The sequence below is a fragment of the Castanea sativa genome, chromosome 8 (genome assembly GCF_040712315.1).
Source record: "Castanea sativa cultivar Marrone di Chiusa Pesio chromosome 8, ASM4071231v1".
Classification (NCBI taxonomy): Eukaryota; Viridiplantae; Streptophyta; class Magnoliopsida; order Fagales; family Fagaceae; genus Castanea; species Castanea sativa.
In genome coordinates this window covers 43,626,041-43,644,712 of record NC_134020.1, presented here as the reverse complement: position 1 = coordinate 43,644,712, position 18,672 = coordinate 43,626,041, and the positions used below count along the sequence as shown (strand labels likewise).

The 18,672-nt window shown below is 35.5% G+C and overlaps 2 protein-coding genes across 2 annotated transcripts; one reads left to right on the top strand and one right to left on the bottom strand.

Annotated features, from left to right (window-relative positions):
- Nucleotides 1-313: 313 nt before the first annotated feature.
- Nucleotides 314-9,783, top strand: LOC142605709 (magnesium transporter MRS2-11, chloroplastic). The gene is made up of 15 exons (XM_075777144.1): nucleotides 314-810; nucleotides 898-970; nucleotides 1,696-1,766; nucleotides 2,608-2,693; nucleotides 2,805-2,892; nucleotides 4,567-4,635; nucleotides 5,052-5,132; nucleotides 5,223-5,388; nucleotides 5,496-5,541; nucleotides 6,918-6,998; nucleotides 7,084-7,166; nucleotides 8,510-8,553; nucleotides 8,676-8,767; nucleotides 9,076-9,123; nucleotides 9,243-9,783. Exons 1-14 carry the CDS (start codon nucleotides 391-393, stop codon nucleotides 9,077-9,079), a joined length of 1,404 nt encoding a protein of 467 aa, XP_075633259.1. The 5' UTR covers nucleotides 314-390; the 3' UTR covers nucleotides 9,080-9,123; nucleotides 9,243-9,783.
- A 2,187-nt stretch (nucleotides 9,784-11,970) lies between these two features.
- On the bottom strand, nucleotides 11,971-16,963 carry LOC142608049 (uncharacterized). Its single transcript, XM_075779754.1, has 4 exons — nucleotides 16,629-16,963; nucleotides 14,804-15,778; nucleotides 13,036-13,083; nucleotides 11,971-12,863 (listed from the first exon to the last, which is right to left on the bottom strand). Exons 1-4 carry the CDS (start codon nucleotides 16,815-16,817, stop codon nucleotides 12,492-12,494), a joined length of 1,584 nt encoding a protein of 527 aa, XP_075635869.1. The 5' UTR covers nucleotides 16,818-16,963; the 3' UTR covers nucleotides 11,971-12,491.
- Between the last annotated feature and the right edge of the window lie 1,709 nt (nucleotides 16,964-18,672).

Below are 18,672 nucleotides of genomic sequence, written 5' to 3'. Positions count from 1 at the left end.
TAACTCACATTAGTCCATGTATGCTTATGTAAATTTACAAATTGATTACAATAACTATATAAATTTATACTTGAAGGAAGAAAGAAAAATAATTTTAAAAAATTAAAAAATATATATTTTAATAAAATACAGTAAAAAAAAAAAAAAAATCTTACAGTAAAATAGTCATAAAATTGAACGGTAGTGCTTCCAAGTTTTAAGAGGATGATAGGACGAAGCAAAATACGAGCCACAAAATAACGGTCACTTTAAAATAATCAATTTAATATATAAAACCACTCAAAATTTAAAATAAAATATATTATCCAGAAATAAATTCATTCGCCAAAAGATCGCTCAGTGTCCAAACCAACCAACCCACCAACTTCCATTCCATGACCACAACCCCCAATGGCTCTAACTGCACCTCCTCCTTCTTCTTCTTCTTCCTCCAATCTCCTCCAATTTCCACTTCACTCTCGCTCCACAACCACAACCGCCCTCTTCTCCGACTTCACCACCGGCTCTCGCTTCTTCCAATCTCCATGGCCACCGCCTCTGCTTTCGTCGCACAAGACCGCGATTTCTCCGATTGTGATCAAGGAGATTCAGTGTAAAGCGAAATGCTCCGCGAAATCCACGGCGGAGGAGGACCGGTTGAGCGAACCGGAAACCCTAGGCTCTGATGGCGATGAAGCCAGAGAAGAAGATGAGAAGGTCGAGCAACAGCAGAGCTCGGTGGCAACTACTACTGTACCTACTGGTTCGAGGAAGGTTGCCACATCGCTAAGTGATTCTCTTTCTCTCGGGATTCGCGAGCCAGTTTACGAGGTCTTCTTCTTCTTCTTCTTCTCTCTCTCTCTCTCTCTCGTTTTTCTCTATCTCTAACGTGAATTTTATTGCTTCACGATTCCATAGGTGGTAGAAGTAAAGTCGAATGGGATAGTATCTACTAGGAAAATCAATAGACGCCAATTATTGAAGTCAAGTGGTAAGGATATTGTTTAATCATTTCAAATTGATCCATTTCAGAATTTGGATTAAATGTTACAAGGAATATGCTAAAACTACAGCCAATTTTACTACAAAAGACTTACAAATTATCGTGGTTATGAATGTGTGATTGGCATCTAAAAGTTAATGGAAGCGCATTAGTTCAGGAACTATTTTTTAAAAGCTTTATGAAAAAAAATAGTTATTTATATTTCCAATTAAAACTTTCCTGTTTACAGGACCCATGAATGTTTGAATAAGGTTTTTTTTTTTTTTTTTTGTAATTAGTGACACATCAACTTGTAATTTTTGTATAGTAAATTCTTTAGTATCATTAGCATCACTTATATTACAAATCTAAAGGCGTATCAAGTAGCTTGTTATTTAATTGACGGGGCTCTCTATACATGGTTAGATATTGAAATTCAAATTTTAATTGTGAAATGGACTATCTCTATTGAATGACATACTATTGAAAATTTGAAATCTCTTTTTTTCTTCTGTGTTATGTGTACAGCTTTCTTGGATTTAAGAAACCTTTAACACCACTTACCTAATCTAGATTATATATTAGTTCTTCTAGCTGTGTTGGTTTGTTGCATTATTAATTGTGCTTCTATGCATTGCTTATTAGGTCATGATACACAAAAACACACACAACCTGCAACAATGATGTTAATTTTCTCCTTTCTCATTTTCGCTTATGAGTATTTTCGCTTTCAGGTCTTCGTCTACGAGATATAAGAAGTGTAGATCCATCATTGTTTTTAACAAACTCTATGCCTGCTTTGCTGGTATCATGTCAACCCAAGCCCTACCATTTTCTAGTTTTGTTTTGTTTTTTTGTTTTTTTTTTTTGTACGTGTGTGTTTGTGTATTAATTAATTGTTTTGTTAAATTGATTTTGCATTAGTTTTACCTTTTGACTGGAGTTCTTATACCATATATTGCCCTCTAAGTGATCTTATAAGCATACACAAATCAAAAGTTATATGCCAGATGTGGCTTGAGAATGGGGTATTAATTGCTTTTTCTAATATCTTATGCCATGCCATCATAGAAGGGGATTGTAAAGACTTTATTTCGTTCTTTTTAAACAAATACATTAGCTGACACACTTGAGAATTTCCATATCTGCAACTTCACATGTATAGAAGCTGTGAAATAAATAATACTTGAACCATCATTGATTCTTTGTTTTGATGGAACCTAACTATATTTCATTTTTATTCTAATAAATAGAAATTGGCTTGGATTCTGTATGCAGTTCCATAAATAATTATTCAAGCAAATGATTCTTGACAGTGCCCATTTTATATTTGCAAAAAAAAGAAAAAGGAAATGCAAAATATACTTATATGAATAAGAGAGCTTTTGAGACTAGGTGGTCATCCTAGTGGAAATTGGGAATAATAAAATAGATGAAAAAAATATTAAAATGAATAGAGAGCAGGAAGAATATTTTATTCCAAATTCTTCATCAGGCTGAACTTTTGGAATGCATTAATGGGAAAACTGGTTGAGGGTTATATTAAGAAGCACAACAAAACGATGAAGGTGGATCAAAATGGTCACCAATTTGGCTGGTGTTCATATCACTTTTACAAAAAAATTGTTTCCTGTTTCATGTGCTAGGTCCGTGAGAATGCTATTCTTCTTAATCTGGGCTCATTGAGAGCAATGGCAATGCAAGATTGCGTCTTTATTTTTGACTGTAACAGGTAATCTTTGTCTTCTAGAGCAGTACAGTTTTCATTAGACCTTGAATTTTCATCTAATATAGTTAGAGTGAACTGACTTTGTTGTACTTGTTATATTTTGATAACCTGTAGTAAAGGCGGGAAGGCCTTTCTAGAAACATTGCTGCCTCGATTGAACCCCAACATGAATGGAGGGCCATGTATGCCATTTGAGCTTGAGGTTAGTTTGGTCTATGAAATCTCTGACATTACATACTAAAACACAACATCGCTAGATGTATGTAGTTCTTATTTTGATGGCTACAAATTCTGCTCTAATTAGGCAATCTTTACTTTGTTTAATTTATTATTCCTATAATATTTATATATTAGAGAGTTATTAGAAGCAAGCTGATGTCAGGAATGGAAAAGGTTGACTAATTAAGAAGATGAGGTTGATGTGGGAGACATTAACTTTTTATCTTTTTGGTTTTATTAGACATAGAATTTATTTTTTGTGTGATATAATAATTGCGGAAGGTGTTGTGTGTGTAAGCTAAATGGGAAGAAATCAATGGGGAAAGGGGGACTCTTGTATATTAGCTTGTTTTGGGTTAAGTGGATTATGCCAAGAGCAATGGTTGAGCTATTGGCATGTTTGAAAGAATATTTTGGTAGGTGGTAGAATATTGAAATTTGGAAGGCCGTTCCTTTATTTTTAATGTAGAGCATTGAACTTTGGTGAGAAAGGAATGCATGCAAGTTTGAGGGGAGTGAGTTGTCTGTAGTGAAATTGAATAAATTTTTCTTAAGATCACTTCTGATTGGTCAATGGCTACTAGTTCACTCTCTTCCTCGAACGTTTTGCATTTCTTTGATCTTTTGATATTTAGATTCTTTTTTTCCTTTTGGGTATTTCTGTTGTATACATCCAGTATACTAAGGCTTCGCCCCTTTTTTGAGCATTTTCAAAGAATTTTATTACTAAATGAAATCTTTGCTTCGGAATCAAACTGTATAAAAGTTTAATAGCCAGCATGAAAGTTAGAGGAACTTCTACACGTATTGGGTTGCAACAATTGTGAATTTGTTTTGCATCCAGTTATGGAGAATGTCAATAAGCATTCAAGGTAAATAGTGGAAGCAAGAAATGTCTTTAAAATGGCTAGCCTTTCTTCTTATTCACCTCCATTTTCTAAATCCCTTTTATAACTGCAAATAAACTGTTTAGTTCTTATAATCAGGATTAGGGGGATGAAAAGGCAGATTCCTAGATGCTATAATTCTAATCTGTAAACCTTTTCTAGCTTGAGGGACTGTGTAACGGCTGCAATCTTTGAAGTTCTGTAGAGGTTTCCTACAGAACCTATCTTGTAGCCATGCACTGATATGCAGAAAATATGCTTTCCATTCCAATTTCTGGAATTGAAAGCCATCAGTTGCCATGACGGAGCATAATTGATTAGGGGACAGTCATGTTATGTTGTCACTCATTAAATTCCCATTTTCATCCCTAGGATATTAAATTCATAAAGTTACTGCTATCTCCTTGCACAAGAAAAGCAACCCCTACTGTTCCCATTCTAAAGGCCAAGGGAGACCGCTGATTTCCACCTCATTGACATGGTTTTACAAAACGGTTAAAATAAAATCTTCATGTCATCGTATACCCACTGTATCAACTCGGACGGACTTACAAAGATGGCAATCATTGATATTTAGAGAGTAGGATCTTGATGATCATGCATATACATCCAATACCTTGAGCAATGGGTATGACCTTGAGATTATATTTGCTCTTGTATTTCTGATACAATTTGACTTCAGTAAAATTGAACTTATGCATTAGACTACTTGTTTTTAATTGTATGATTTTCTTGAGTCTTGAAGATAATTTTTTTTATTGTACTTTTAGGTTGTTGAAGCAGCATTGCTTTCGCGAATACAGCATTTGGAGCATAGTTTAATGGATTTAGAACCTCGTGTGAGTATGAGAACATAGTGAGTATACTTTATTATTTTTATTTTTTCCTTTTTTCTTCTTTTTGTCTCCTTGGCTTGTCTGTGTCCGTGTGTGTTTGGTTCTTTGGGTAAAAAAGTTTTCTAAAACCATGTTTAGTAGTCCTTGTACTGAAAGACTCTAAAACTGCAGATCATTGAGAAATTGGGGTTTACCAATCTCCTTGAACCATTGTACGGTATGTTGCCGATTCAATGTGTCCACCTCATGATTGTATTTAAGTATATTGGATAGTGCATTTGAATACAAATGGTTTCTGGATTTTTCCTAGAAGTATACAAGTTTCAAGCTTCAATTTGTCTTGTTTCTTCATTATATAGATGATTCTCTCTTTCTACTGGCCTTCCAGTGGAACTGCAGTAATTTGCTATTTGCTTCAGGTACGAGCTCTACTTGAGGTTTTGCCAAACCGATTAACTGCTGATGTATTGGAGCAACTTCGTATAAGCAAGCAAACTTTGGTATTATGGAATTAATTCTGAATGGCTTGCATGTGTTCATTGGCATTGAAAAATATTAGTTTATATGGTATTCCTTTTGTTTTGTGGAAGGTTGAATTGGGTTCAAGGGCAGGGGCTCTCAGACAAATGTTGCTCGATCTACTGGAGGACACCGAGGAGATACGTCGTATTTGTATTATGGGAAGAAACTGCACACTTAAGAGAGGAAATGATGATGTGGAATGCTCTGTCCCATTAGAGAAGCAGATTGCTGAGGGTAAGCTATGTAAAGGTTTCCTTCTTCCTGGATTTTTAGAAATGGTTCAGGTGCATATACAGATCATAGAGATAGGTTTTTATTCGATCTGCTCCTGCTATATGCAGAAGAGGAGGAAGAAATTGAGATGCTGCTGGAAAATTATCTTCAAAGGTTATTTCCTGGTCCTAGTGCATGTAAAGCATATATGCTCTATGCTGTCCTCTTATGCTACAAATTAATGTACTTCTTGCATATCAATTTTTATTTATTTATTATTATATAAATCTTCTTACATATCAAGTTGGATTCTTTTTCTTTTTCATTTATCAATATTTACTATGAAACTTATATAAAATAAAAATAAAAATAAAAATAAAATTCAATGCTTACCTGTGCAGAGAGATGCTGACTTAGAGTCCATGTATTGATTTAGAAAGTCATTGCTTGCCTTGTTTTAAATTGTGTATTAGAAAAAGTAGGAAATCGATGTATGGCAGTGATTGTGATTTTAAATTTCATAAAGATATTATAATAGTGATTACTTTGGCCAGTGCTCGACACATCAATATTTTAATGCTAGAGCTACTAATCTTTATGATTACTACTGAAAAACGCCAATTTTGAAGGCTGGTTTTACTTAATATCACTTCTAAACTAAGCTAGTTCTTCAAAAGGTAGCAATTATAACTCATGGTGCAAGTGTGCTGCCACCACTGCATTGGCCATTTCTTTTGTGAATGAGAACATTTACCACAATTCCTATTTCTTTCAATACTTTTAAAACTCCAATTTTAGTTGTTAGTTTTTAGTGTATTAGTAAATAAAAAAGTGCAATCTTGCCCAAGTTGCCCAAGTCCATAGAACAATCCTACAAAACCTTTGCTTAGGTGTGCCTTGCTGGCATTTTGCTATTGTTTTCCAATTAGGCCTCCATATGAATGTAATCAGAACTACATAAAAGGTCATGCTTTCTGTTGTTATGAAAGTTCAGATTTAACCAAGAAAGTAGAATGGAAGCTATTGACATTAGGTGATTCCCTTGGACATCACCCAATGTCAAAAGCTTCCATTTAAGACAATGGAAGTCTATTCTTGTTGGAAAGGTATGTACAGTCAGAATGAAACAACGTCATTCTCCTCGCTGTTTGTTGCGGATAATACAGAGAGAGCGGAATAACTAAACCATTGAAGGCTTGAGAAATCAGTTATAGAGATCAATTCTACTTTCTTGTGCTTACTATTTGAATGTTGTACCATGATTAGGAGGTTTTCTTGTAACTCTATAGTCTATAGTTGATTGTGTTGTTCATTTTATTTTGAAAGAAAATTGTGTGGACCATTTAAATGTAAGATTGTAATCCTTTAGGAGGCTCTACATTTTGTGCCCTCTTCTTTATTTCCTTATTAGAAAAATGTAAATGGAATCTTTTGAGAAGCTGCTTATAAAAATTTGCATTTGGAACTTTCCACTATCTTGACATGGAAACCGAAAACAAGCATTGTTGATTATTTAGGCTCATCTTTCACTTGTCCTTTTGCATTTGCAGATGTGAATCTTGTCATGGTCAGGCTGAAAGGCTTCTTGACTCTGCAAAAGAAATGGAAGATTCAATTGCTGTCAATTTGAGGTCTGGATGACTGGTTTTAATGTTCTTGATTTGTTTACACGATGTACAATTTCCTCAGTATTTTTTATTTGCTTCTATTTATCAGTTCACGGAGGCTTGAGGTTAGCAGAGTGGAATTGCTTCTCCAGGTTGGGACATTTTGTGTGGGTGTAGGTGCTCTAGTTGCGGGTATGCCTTTCACCTGCAATAAATCAATAGTTGATTTATTTAGCAACTTTGACGCAACATGCATTACATTGTGCTTTGTGCATAGTTGTCACATCATTTGCCCACCTAGGAACTTGCCTTGTTTATTAATTACTGTGATGATTGCTTTCCCATGATGTAATAAGACTACAGGGAGCCTAGAAGAATAAACTTGGCAACTAAAACAAGGTGGTGATTCTGGTAAAGTTACAAACGTATATAGGGTGGTTATTTGGTACCCAAACCCGCTCCTTTTCAAACCTAAAACTTTGTAACTGCTCTTTGTGCTTAGCATCTTGGATACTAAAAAAAGGTGGTTACTTTATACCCAATGGTTACCCAATTATCATTAAAAAAATATTAATAAGATAAAATCCATAACTCAACTAATTCCAACCCCATTTACTGTGCAGGCAAGTAATGAACATGCCAATAAAATCTTAACTTCAAATTAACTCGTTGAGTTGTGCATCTCCCTCTCAAATCTCAATCCGTCCTCAACTGCTTGATCATCATTCACTCCCCAGATATCCATTTGACAAAGAAATCATTTTTCAAATTTTTTGTGGCAAATTACTTCCTAAATCAAACGGTTGTGGAAGCCCTCTTAAAGTTGCAATTCTCAGTTTGGTGGGGGAATCTGAGGCTAAGGTTAATAAACCTAAAACAATTGCATATATGACTGAATAGATAATGAATGGATAGACAGGATAAGCATATATCTAACCTGTAACTCGTTTATTATCTGCTCATCCTTTTCTGACTCTCCAACAAGCCAGCAACTCAAACACCGCGATGGGCATAACCCACATTATCCCATGGAGTGAAAAGACAAACTACTAAAGTTCTCCTGGATCCTGAACATTTTAAACAATGATAATGTGTAGTGAAAGCTGGAATTTCTAGTATCGTATGAAAACTGAAGCTCGAGTTGTTTATCAACCCTTCTGATGTCATCAGTGGTAACCATAAATCCTCGATAAATAATGGACAGATTTCTAATTTGTTTTCCATAGAAATTTAGGAATTATTTGTCTTTTGAAATGATTCCGTTGCACAAAAAAATTTGGAGTAGTCTTAATAAGAAGGTTAATGATACTATACTTTATCGGTTGAAATCCTTTTGATGTCAAAACATTATGAACCTCATCTCAATTGACTCCATGAAAACAATTACTTATAAAACAAATAAATACATGAAAGATTTTTTTTTGATAAGCAAGAGGGATTACTTGAGTTGCTGGAGAAATTGTTGTTTCAAGAATTTTAAAGGTTCTGTGGTTTCCTGCTTATGTCCTTGTCAAGACATTGTTTCCTGGTTGCAGGTATTTTTGGCATGAACTTGAGGTCCTACCTTGAAGAACATGTGGTACGTTGGTCCCTAAAGTCTAAAAACTAACTGTTTTTAAGTACACGAGTCGCTTCCAATTTTCCATGGATTTGTTTTCACTTGGACATGTTACCATTACCATACTGTTTTACTTGATGCAGTTTGCATTTTGGCTAACAACAGCTGGGATAATTGTTGGTGCTGTTATAGCATTTTTCCTCATGTATTCCTATCTCAAAACAAGGAAGATACTGTAAGTAGAAAAAAAATTATTCTTTTGTGTAGGCAAAGATTTAACTCCTTTGTTGAAGTATTATTAAGAAAATCACCATCCACTTTATTTGGATGATTCTCATGAACTTTGACTGGTTGATAAGGAGCTATTAAGACTATTAAGTATTATCCCTTGGGTTGATAACATTATAAACTCAGAAACTAAACAGCAAATCTCAATTATTTTTAGGGTTTAAAATTCATTGGAGCAAATTAAGCCCATGAGATCCAAATGCTGTTCTTGTATGAGAGCCTGTGGAACCTGATCATATATCATTCATTTTACAGGTGACATCAAAAGTCCAGAGTATTCAGTTCCAGGCTTCCAGCAAATCGGTAATTATACACGAAGATCATAAAATCTTTGTACTTCATAAAATATGCATTGTACATTATTGGTAAGTTGTATGAACTTTCATAAATAGTACCTGAATTGGTCCTTCAAATAATAACAGTGGCAGCCCTTGAAATCAATGAGTGGAGGTCTCATCAGTTTCTTCAACATCAACATGGCCGATTCTTTATCCAAGAAGTTACTTGAGGTCCCACATTTACTTAATAAGCCAAATACTGCACTGTATTCTTTAGGGGAAATGCCTGAAGCATTTCAGAGGTGGAACTAGAATTATTCCTGAAATAATTATTCACATTTTTTTTTTTTGATAAGTAAGAATGATATATATACGAAGGGTTACTCTATGCCTGAAAAAACACAGAGCATCCTAGGAGATACAAGAAAAAGAAAACAAAGAGAAACAAAGACAACAAGAAAATTAGGAAAGGAAAAGGGAGCAAAGAAAAGAAGGGAGGGAATCACTAGACGTGAGTCCCCACGCGCGCGACCAATCAAAGAGAGTCCCACTGAAAAAAACAAGCAACTGTTCACTAGAGCTATCCAAATCCTCAAAAGTCCTCCGGTTACGCTCCTTCCAAATACACCAAAGGATGCAAAGCGGGACTAAATTCCAGATCTGAGATGAATGCTTCCCCAACCAATTCCACCAACCAAAAAGCATTTCAGGAATCGATCGTCTCTCCACTATGACGGCACATAATGCACCAATCCACAAAATCCAATCTTCTCAATCTCAGATTGTCTCCCGTTAGAATCTTATTCCAAGCTACACACCAAACAAAAAAAGAAACTCGCCTTGGGGCCTTTGCTCTCCAAATAGCTTTCCATGGAAAGATAGTAGAAGGAGAATTTCTCAATTTGTTGTAGTACGATCGGATGTCAAAAGCTCCAATAGACTTCAATTTCCATCTCATCCGATCTCCAACATCCATAGGAGGGGTTATAGAACCCAACATACGAAGAAACCGCAGCCCTTCATCCATCTCCCAATCATTAAAAAATCTACTAAACCGAACATTCCAAACTCTTCCATCCTCCGCCCCCTGCCTTTGCAAAGAAGCTTCAACAGAAGCCTCCTTCACAATGACGATGCCAAACAACCTTGGAAAAGCCAATTGAAAAGGTTGATCCCCATGCCACCCATCCTGCCAAAACCTCACCCTGTTCCCCAAACCAACCACAAACTGACAATTTTTGCTGAAATCCTCCCAACCCATGCGGATACTTCTCCACAAACCACACCCATGAGCTCCCCTACCCAGTTTTGAGGTCCATCCCCCCCAATCTTCCCCATATTTTGAAGCTACAACCCGCCTCCATAGCCGACCCTCTTCCTTTCCAAACCGCCACAACCATTTCCCCAACAAAGCCTTATTAAAGGTAGTGAGTTTCCTAATCCCTAAGCCACCATTGGCTATAGGCGCACAAACTTTGTCCCAACCAACCAAATGAATCTTGCTCTCTCCCCAAAGGAAATCCCTTTGCAACTTTTCAATTTTATTAGCCACATGAGTAGGAATAGTGAATAACGATAGAAAGTAAGTCGGAAGACTAGAAAGCGTACTCTTGAGAAGCATCAAACGACCCCTTGAGATGGAGCGCCACTATGAAGCCAATTTGACAAGCTCCATAAAATGAAGATAGAAGCACCTTTTTAAATCATTATATATATATTTTTTTACCTTTAAAATCCATGGCTGATTGAGTAGCTACAGAACTATTGTGCACTATTTCGTCTACTGAGTAATTTCTATTGCGCTGGTCTAACCAAAAATGTGTGGAGTCAAATAAAGCTACTGTCACCAACAAAAAGTTTTAGAATTGATACAATCGATTCTTTGGACACTTAAATATGCTTCAGCTGCATGAAAAATGAACGATGGAGAGGAAATGAAACATGTCTTGCTAAGCTGAAAGTCTGCACAGTTTTGCCTCAGAAAATGTTAATTATTATAAAACATTGGAACTAATTCATTATCGTTACCCATCTGCATTGCCTGATTGTTTGAATTCTTGAGAAATTAGATCTCAATGTTTAACAAATCCTAAAAAAAACTATTTTTTTTTAGTAATTTTTACAAATGTTGAAAGTTCAATGTATTTAATTGAGAGAAAACAACCCATGTAGCTATTATAGCAAGGGAGAATTGATAAGGTATGTCACTTTCTTTTTCGGTTAAACATGGTAATAGCATAAATTAGGAATTAACAAGTTTGTTATAACACGTAGTAGTTTTGTCAAAAGTCAGAAGACTTTCCACCACAGGAAGTGGATTCAAAAATACAACAAAAGAAGAAATGAAACTTTTCCCCAATCTAGCCAACGCATCGGCACATCAGTTGGCTTCACAATATGTGTGCTCTATTTGCTTGTTAGGGTAACTTTCAATAGGTTCTTACAGTCAGATAACAAGAGTTCTAGAACTTTAAATGTGATTTGTCACATCCTAATTAAAGTGCGAGATGCAAGATATATAAATTTCTAACTTTTTTTTTTTGTGAAGAATTTAAATTTCTAACTTTAGGACTTTAGGTGAGACTTTTTTTTTTTTTTTTTGACTGAATGCAATAGAGTGAGACTTTAAAACCATATAAACTGTGAAAAATATCTCGAAACTTTTTCACTCTCAAATAGTAGCCAACCAAAAACTTATGATTATTCTCTAAAGTTTTAATTATCACATTAAATTCCTTCTGATTCAACATCATGAAAGTGAAGGAAAATATAGGCTTTCTAATCACTAGAAGTGTGAATATGGTCGTCTGAGCCAAGGTTACTTAGACTATCGTTTCCACTGTCCTCTCTATGATAGTACGTACACATGAAGTTGCTAAATAATTTAAATCACTCAACCCACACAGCAACCAACTCTGTTTCAAAGAGACCAACAAAGAACAAACCAAAGAAAACGTACAACTTTTACCCATCAAATATAACATAATTAAATCCTAATCTAGGGAAAAGTTTGATACATGAACTGCCCAACTCCAAAGAATTGTACACCCAAAAAAAAAAGACCAGGTCAAAAAACAAAGAGGGATGACATGCTTGAGAAAGGCGTTCTCAAATTTGAGCATGCTTGAAGAGGCTCTCTTTCAAAAGTCAAAACTGGAGGAGTACACATCCGGGTAGCTACACAAACCACTTCACGAACAAGTGCTTCCCAGGTTGCATCCTCACAACACATGAATCTCAGATGGATACAGGCACTCCACCAATCAAATAAAATGGAAGTCAAAGTGTGTGAAGAAAACATATTGCATGAAACAACAGGGTATGCTACCGCCAACATGTTAGTCATATCTATTTTGGTGAATTTAGTACAGGTTGGGAATCTTAGGCTGCTTATCAAGCTCCATTTACGGCTATATTTGCAAATCCAACTTCCATTGCCTCCCTGTCATACTTTTCCCTCCCTTTATTCTCGGATAGAGACTCATCTGTGGCCTTGAGTTGGATATCAGTCACGGAAGGCTCAAGAAGCCGAGGGCCTGCACTAATCCATCGATGACTAAGGCATTGAGCTGCTGTTGGCCTCTTTTCAGGGACAAAATCAAGTAATGGAACAAGGAACTCAGCCAGATCATTTGCATCTTGCTCACTGAAATCATACTTCTCCATTAGCACCTTATTAATAGGCCAAAAACGCAATCGACGGATATGCCTCAATTCCCCACATCTATTGAAGAAATCTCGGGAATAGCGGCCACCTAAAGCAATCTGAGGACATTTGTTAAACAATGAGTGGTGTGAGCAAATGGGTAGCACAACTACATACTTTGAACACAGCAGAGTAATCAAAATTTTGTTTCTTAAATATGGAAGACAAAAGCACAAAATAGTTAATACACCAAGTTGCTTTCTAAGACCAAGGCACATGTAATACTCTTACCTTGCGTGGCATCATTCCAAGAAGCTCCATCATTTGTGCCAAGTGATCCTGAAAACAAAATTAAAAGTCACAATCTACTGATGCTAAATCTTGACGAAACTTAGACAGCATTAGGATCATTTTGCCAAGAGGCTTTTAGTTCAGTGGCATTGCATGATTTCTGTTATTAACTATGGTTCAAACTTCAAACCCCCCCACCCCCACTTGTAACAATGAATTAACATTAAGTTCATTTATGTTTTTTATGTGCTAGAAACAGATGATAAAGGGTTCTTATTCAGTTTCAATTTTCTTTATGCATACCCCCAAAAAAAATATTATGAAGTTGCTCGTGGATACCAAACACAGTTGGTGTCACCATTGTGCCCTTTTGGATAAAACAGAAAATGTTTGGCAACCAAGAAAAGGGGAATAAATTTTCATATTGGATCATCCTACAAAAAGAGAATAAACATTGAAATGTATCTGCTTTCCATTTAAAATCATTTTAAAAGAGGAGAAAAAATGCTGCACAACTGCTCAAATTAAACTAGCAACACGCAACCCAAGCGATTCTTTAAATGATTGTGCATCAGTCAAAAGATATCATATAGAGAATGAACCTATTAATGCCACATAAAATAAATCCAAAGATTACACCAAAGGACCTACTAATGCAGAATGGAACAACAGCTACTTCTAATGGTAATAGGTTAGAGGTCAAATCTCTCCACTTAACTGAAGAAGAAAATGGAGATAACCAAAATTTAAAAACCAAAGTTGTATACCCAGAAATGAAGGCAATAATAGTTCAGGTATTGCCACTACTATGGCTATTGCCCACTACATCACCGAGTACATCAGAGATCCTAATTAATGGAGATTTAAAAAAAGAGCAACTGCAACTGATAGAACAGTAAGATGTCCATATTCTGATGTAAAATCATATGATACAAAGAATGGTTCATCCGTATGGGTTGAGGTAACAGAGAATAGAATGCGGTTTGAAGGTATGGAGTATGAATGAAGGTCTAACAGGGTAGAACACATGCACCATTTTCTAGAGGGAAGGTGCCTTTTGAATAGGTCATAGTCCACAATGTACATGCCACATGTATTAGATTTAATTGTTGATTTGTATGTATCAGCTTGGAAACCAAGGACAACATGCATAATACTGATGTTAAAACAACATGAACAAAGCTAATTTAACAGAGGGCATAATATGGATTTCAAAAAGATTTGAAGTCAAGATAGCCAAGAAAGTGCACCCCAAAAGAAATTAAACAAAGAACATGAGCACAGATACGCAGCATCAGCAACATGTGTAAGAACTAGGAGATTCTATTCAAAGTGGAAAAAGCACAGGGAATGCGTTTCTAAATTTTCATAAACGTTTCCCGTAAATTGCATTTGGATTTTAAGACTCAAAATCAAGGGATTTGAACATACAATTGCTAGTATAATCACTTAATATGGATTTGATCTTTGAGAATTGTGCTCTGCCAGGACCATTTATGATATAGATTTAAAACTTCCTCTTTTACTCAAAACATTTCAATTCCACATATTAATAAAGCTTGAAGCTATCCATAAATTACATCGATAGAGATCAAACAAAAAAAAGGCCTTTTGATACTTAATTCAAGTCATTTAAACTGGAAAACTGAAATCCAAATTCTTTGGAAATCTGCATTTCCTCCAGCATTAAAGACTGGTGATTGAAAGATCAAATGCCGTAGGTTTGTCTGATCCAATCAGTTAAAATTGAAGAGCAATATGCACGTACCTCATCCTTATCATAGTTGTCACCATTGTGAGGATCAAATAGAACATCTCCCGTGGCCATCTCGAAGCAAATGCAAGCAAAGGACCAGAGATCTGCAGGGGTTGAGTATTTAGATCCAAGAATAACCTCTGGGCATCTATACTGTCTTGTCTGAATATCATTGGTGAATTGCTTATATGTCCAACAAGCATTTCCAAAATCAACCAATTTGCACCTGCGATCAACAGCTGCCAGTAGCTTCTTCTTTGTGGAATGGCTCCCCCTCCTACCACTTCCTTCACAACTATCCTTTGTTTCATCACCCTTTGTTGATTCATCTTTCACAGAATTATTTGGTTGTTCTTCGAAAGAACCCTCAACTGATTTAATATTAATACTGGAATCTTCTTCACCAAGTGATTTTGAATCTGCTTCATTTCCCTCAGTAGTTTCCTGCTCCACGCGACCATGAGCTGCCTTCTTAGCTTTTTTTCGAATCTTCTTCTTCTGATTCTTGGTCAGGTCCCCACTCAAACTCTTAGTATCTTTTGAAGCCTGAAACTCGGGCAAAGTTTTATTCTTGCTGATTGGAAGGATGAGAGGAGCACCTGATATCCTAGGATCTTTGGATGGATCAATTGTCGACAAAAGCAGGACATTCTCTGGCTTCAAATCAGTATGTATAACTGAGAGTTGACGATGCAAGTAATCCAAACCAACCAAAATATGGTAACAAATTTCTTTAACCATGTGGAGAGGAACCCCTCGGTAACCACTATACTTAATAAGCGTCAAAAGATTATCCCCCAAATACTCAAAAACCATACAAACATGATGCCCATTTGGCCCCGTATGCTTAAAGTGATCCAAAAGCTTCACAACACATTTCTTATCATCCAGGTCCCCATCAGCAAGCTGTTTGAGAATCTTTATCTCATCCAACGCAGCCTCGGTGTAATGCTGAGCACTCTTTTGAATTTTCAAAGCTACATAACGCTACAGACAATAAATAGTTCATGATGTTAATGAGTTGAACAATGAAATTTAACCAAACGGGCCCAATTTAGTATTCAGAAATGTGCCAGTGAAAAAACATCCGATGCAATGCAATAGAGCTTTATAAAATCTATTTTTTGATACATCTTCAGTGGGAGAAGAAGGATTCAAACCCTGGATGTCTCTCTTGGAAATACCAGGAAGTGCTAGTTGATCTAAAGGTCATTGGCAAGATTTGTATATACAATCTAATTACAAGTAATAAAAGACAACACGTGTAGTAAACATCTAAATGGAAAAACACAAAAAACAAATAATGCAATAAGAACCCCGAATTCTGCATCCATAACTGAAAATAAGCAAGCAAAGGAAATAAAAATGGAATAGTAATATTACTCTATTTTTCCCCTCTTTAGCATAACACAAATTCTTTTGGGAATGCACTAAACGCAAAAACAAAAACTATATTCTTTCCATTTCATTCTGTCTTCTTTCCCTAATTTAGAGTATTGTAAGAAACTAAACTCAGACAAATCAAAGTGGACTAGGGTTCTACCCAATGTGTTTGGATATAACTTTTTGCTGGAAGCTAATTTGTTTATTTTCCAGTTCAAGTATAGTTGTACTTGTATCTAAGCTAAAAAGCTAATAAACACCTTTTTTTTTTTTTGTTTCTCAGTCTCTCAACTTCTCCAGGCAATTGCTAAAGTGGGGTTTTCATTTCTCAAACCCACAAAAGTTTTTCTCCATTTCTTTCTCGTACCCAACTCAAAATTCAATCTTTCTTTCAATTTTTTCTGACCAAACAAACAAAGAAACAAATCAAGCTTATTCATTTGAGTGTACCTACCGCTCTTTGAGTGTCCCAAGCGAGCCAGACAGTGGAGAAGTGGCCCCACCCAAGCTTTCTCTGCACAACATAGCACCCATTCTTGAAAGTGTCACCGACTTGGACCTTGTGGTACCCTCCTCGCCTGTAATCCTCGCTGCCCTCCTCCTCCGACGAGTAATCACTCGCCTCGCTCCGATTATCCGCCATTGTTGAATAATCGAATACTGAACAAACAAACAAACAAACTAAAAAAAAATGGGTTTGGTTGATTTTGATGAGTTTGATGAACTGTGAAGAAGAATGAAGGAAAAGGGTGGGTTTGGTTCTGTTACTCTCTCTGGTTGGTGGAACTGAAAAAAGAAAAAAAAGAAAAAATGAGGAATTAGGGTTTTTGAGTGTTTTTTTGTCTTGCCGGGAAATTAAAGGGATTGTATTATGATTGCTCTTCAAAAAAAAGGAAACAAAAAATTAAAGGAAGAAAGTGACTGCTTGTTTGTTGTGCGGGTTTTTCTTGTATATGTAACAGCACAATTTCATTAGGCAAAATTTGAAATTATTTTAGTATCTAACAGATCATGTGTGATAATGAAATTATTTGAGGGATTTGATTATTTTTTAAAAAAAATTTATATTTTTAAAAAAAAATCTATTTTTTTGTTTTTTTTTAAGTGGGTTTAAACGGAGTTTTGGTTCACAGCAATGCAGCAATGTATTTTTGATGTAATATTACGATGATATAATATTATAGTTTTTTTGTTTTTTTAATAATATTATTATAATTTAAAATTATAAAATATAACACATTATTTTAATTTTATCATTTTTTTTAAATAATATAATGTTGTATTCTTATTTTGAGATTAATTTTTTTTTTTATATAGAGAGTTTTAACCTATGACATCCGTTCTTGATGATAGTTTTTTATCATCAAACTAAAACACCAATCAGTTTTTAATGTAAACAGAGATTAAACCTCAAATCTCTTATACAATCATCAGAAACTTTACTAATTCAACTAACTTAAACATTATAAGATTACATTAATTTATGATCATGATAGAGTAATATTAGTTTAATATCACGGCAAGTCGGCTTACGTGTTAAGATTGATAGAATCAAGATTCAAGACGAGAGTGATGCATATTGTGCTGGGTTTGATTGTGATTGTTGCTTCAGACAGGGCCCATTCATATGATTTTATTTTTTGGCCTGGTAGATGGTAATGTTGTGTCTTAAATAATATAATATTGTATTCTTATATTGAAAATACGTTATCTTATGATCAGGATAGTATAATATTACTGTGTAGTTTAATATCACGCGCGGGGATTCGGCTGTATGTGTTAAGATTGACAGAATCAAGATTCAAGACAAGAGTGATGAATATTGTGCTGGGTTTGATTGCGATCGTTGATTCAGATAGGGCCCGCTGATCTGATATTTTTTTGTTTTGGGCCCAAAGAGATGGTAATGGCCCATATGTATTACAAAAGGCCCAATTGGCCGAAAATAGTCATATGCACTACTTGGGTATATAGAATTATAGATTATAGAGAACCAAGGGCCAAGGCTGTTTGAGCTAAGTTTGATTCTAGTCGTGGATGGCATAATCCCAGCTAGAAACGTGTAAATAATCTGCATTAAAATCTTTGATTTTTTGGACCAAATGAGATAATAAGTCTGAGCCTACCCTAATCCCATTAACATACTTCCCTGAATCTTGTTGACATATCCTAAGATCTTATGAGGATCTTACTCAATTATTACAACTAAATCAAAACCAATCATTCTAAAAATAAAATCAAAATCAAAACCAATCAAAGGGCCTTCTGAAGTGGTTAGCCCTCACTCTTAGTTGGGAAGAAAATGGTAAAAGAAATTGTGGGGTCATGGATTTTGAGATTTGGCCGAGAGCATGTGGTTTTGGCCGAGAAGCATAGGTGGTCCGAGTCCAAGGAGTACTATCTCCTCGGATAAAGCTAAACGCAAATTTGGTATAGATCCTAATGATCAAGAATGACCTTTCAGGAAGTTCTAATGATAGCAACGAGTATCATGAATG

What these genes read in the sequence shown, in the direction of transcription:
- LOC142605709 (XM_075777144.1), top strand. Translation starts at nt 391, where the DNA reads ATGGCTCTAACTGCACCTCCTCCTTCTTCTTCTTCTTCCTCCAATCTC. An exon ending in TCAATTGCTGTCAATTTGAG is followed by an intron (nt 6,999 to 7,083) that starts GTCTGGATGACT and finishes TCTATTTATCAG; the next exon opens with TTCACGGAGGCTTGAGGTTA. An exon ending in TGTAGGTGCTCTAGTTGCGG is followed by an intron (nt 7,167 to 8,509) that starts GTATGCCTTTCA and finishes TCCTGGTTGCAG; the next exon opens with GTATTTTTGGCATGAACTTG.
- LOC142608049 (XM_075779754.1), bottom strand. Translation starts at nt 16,817, where the DNA reads ATGGCGGATAATCGGAGCGAGGCGAGTGATTACTCGTCGGAGGAGGAG. An exon ending in CTTGGGACACTCAAAGAGCG is followed by an intron (nt 15,779 to 16,628) that starts GTAGGTACACTC and finishes TATTGTCTGTAG; the next exon opens with CGTTATGTAGCTTTGAAAAT. An exon ending in TTGGAATGATGCCACGCAAG is followed by an intron (nt 12,864 to 13,035) that starts GTAAGAGTATTA and finishes AAATGTCCTCAG; the next exon opens with ATTGCTTTAGGTGGCCGCTA.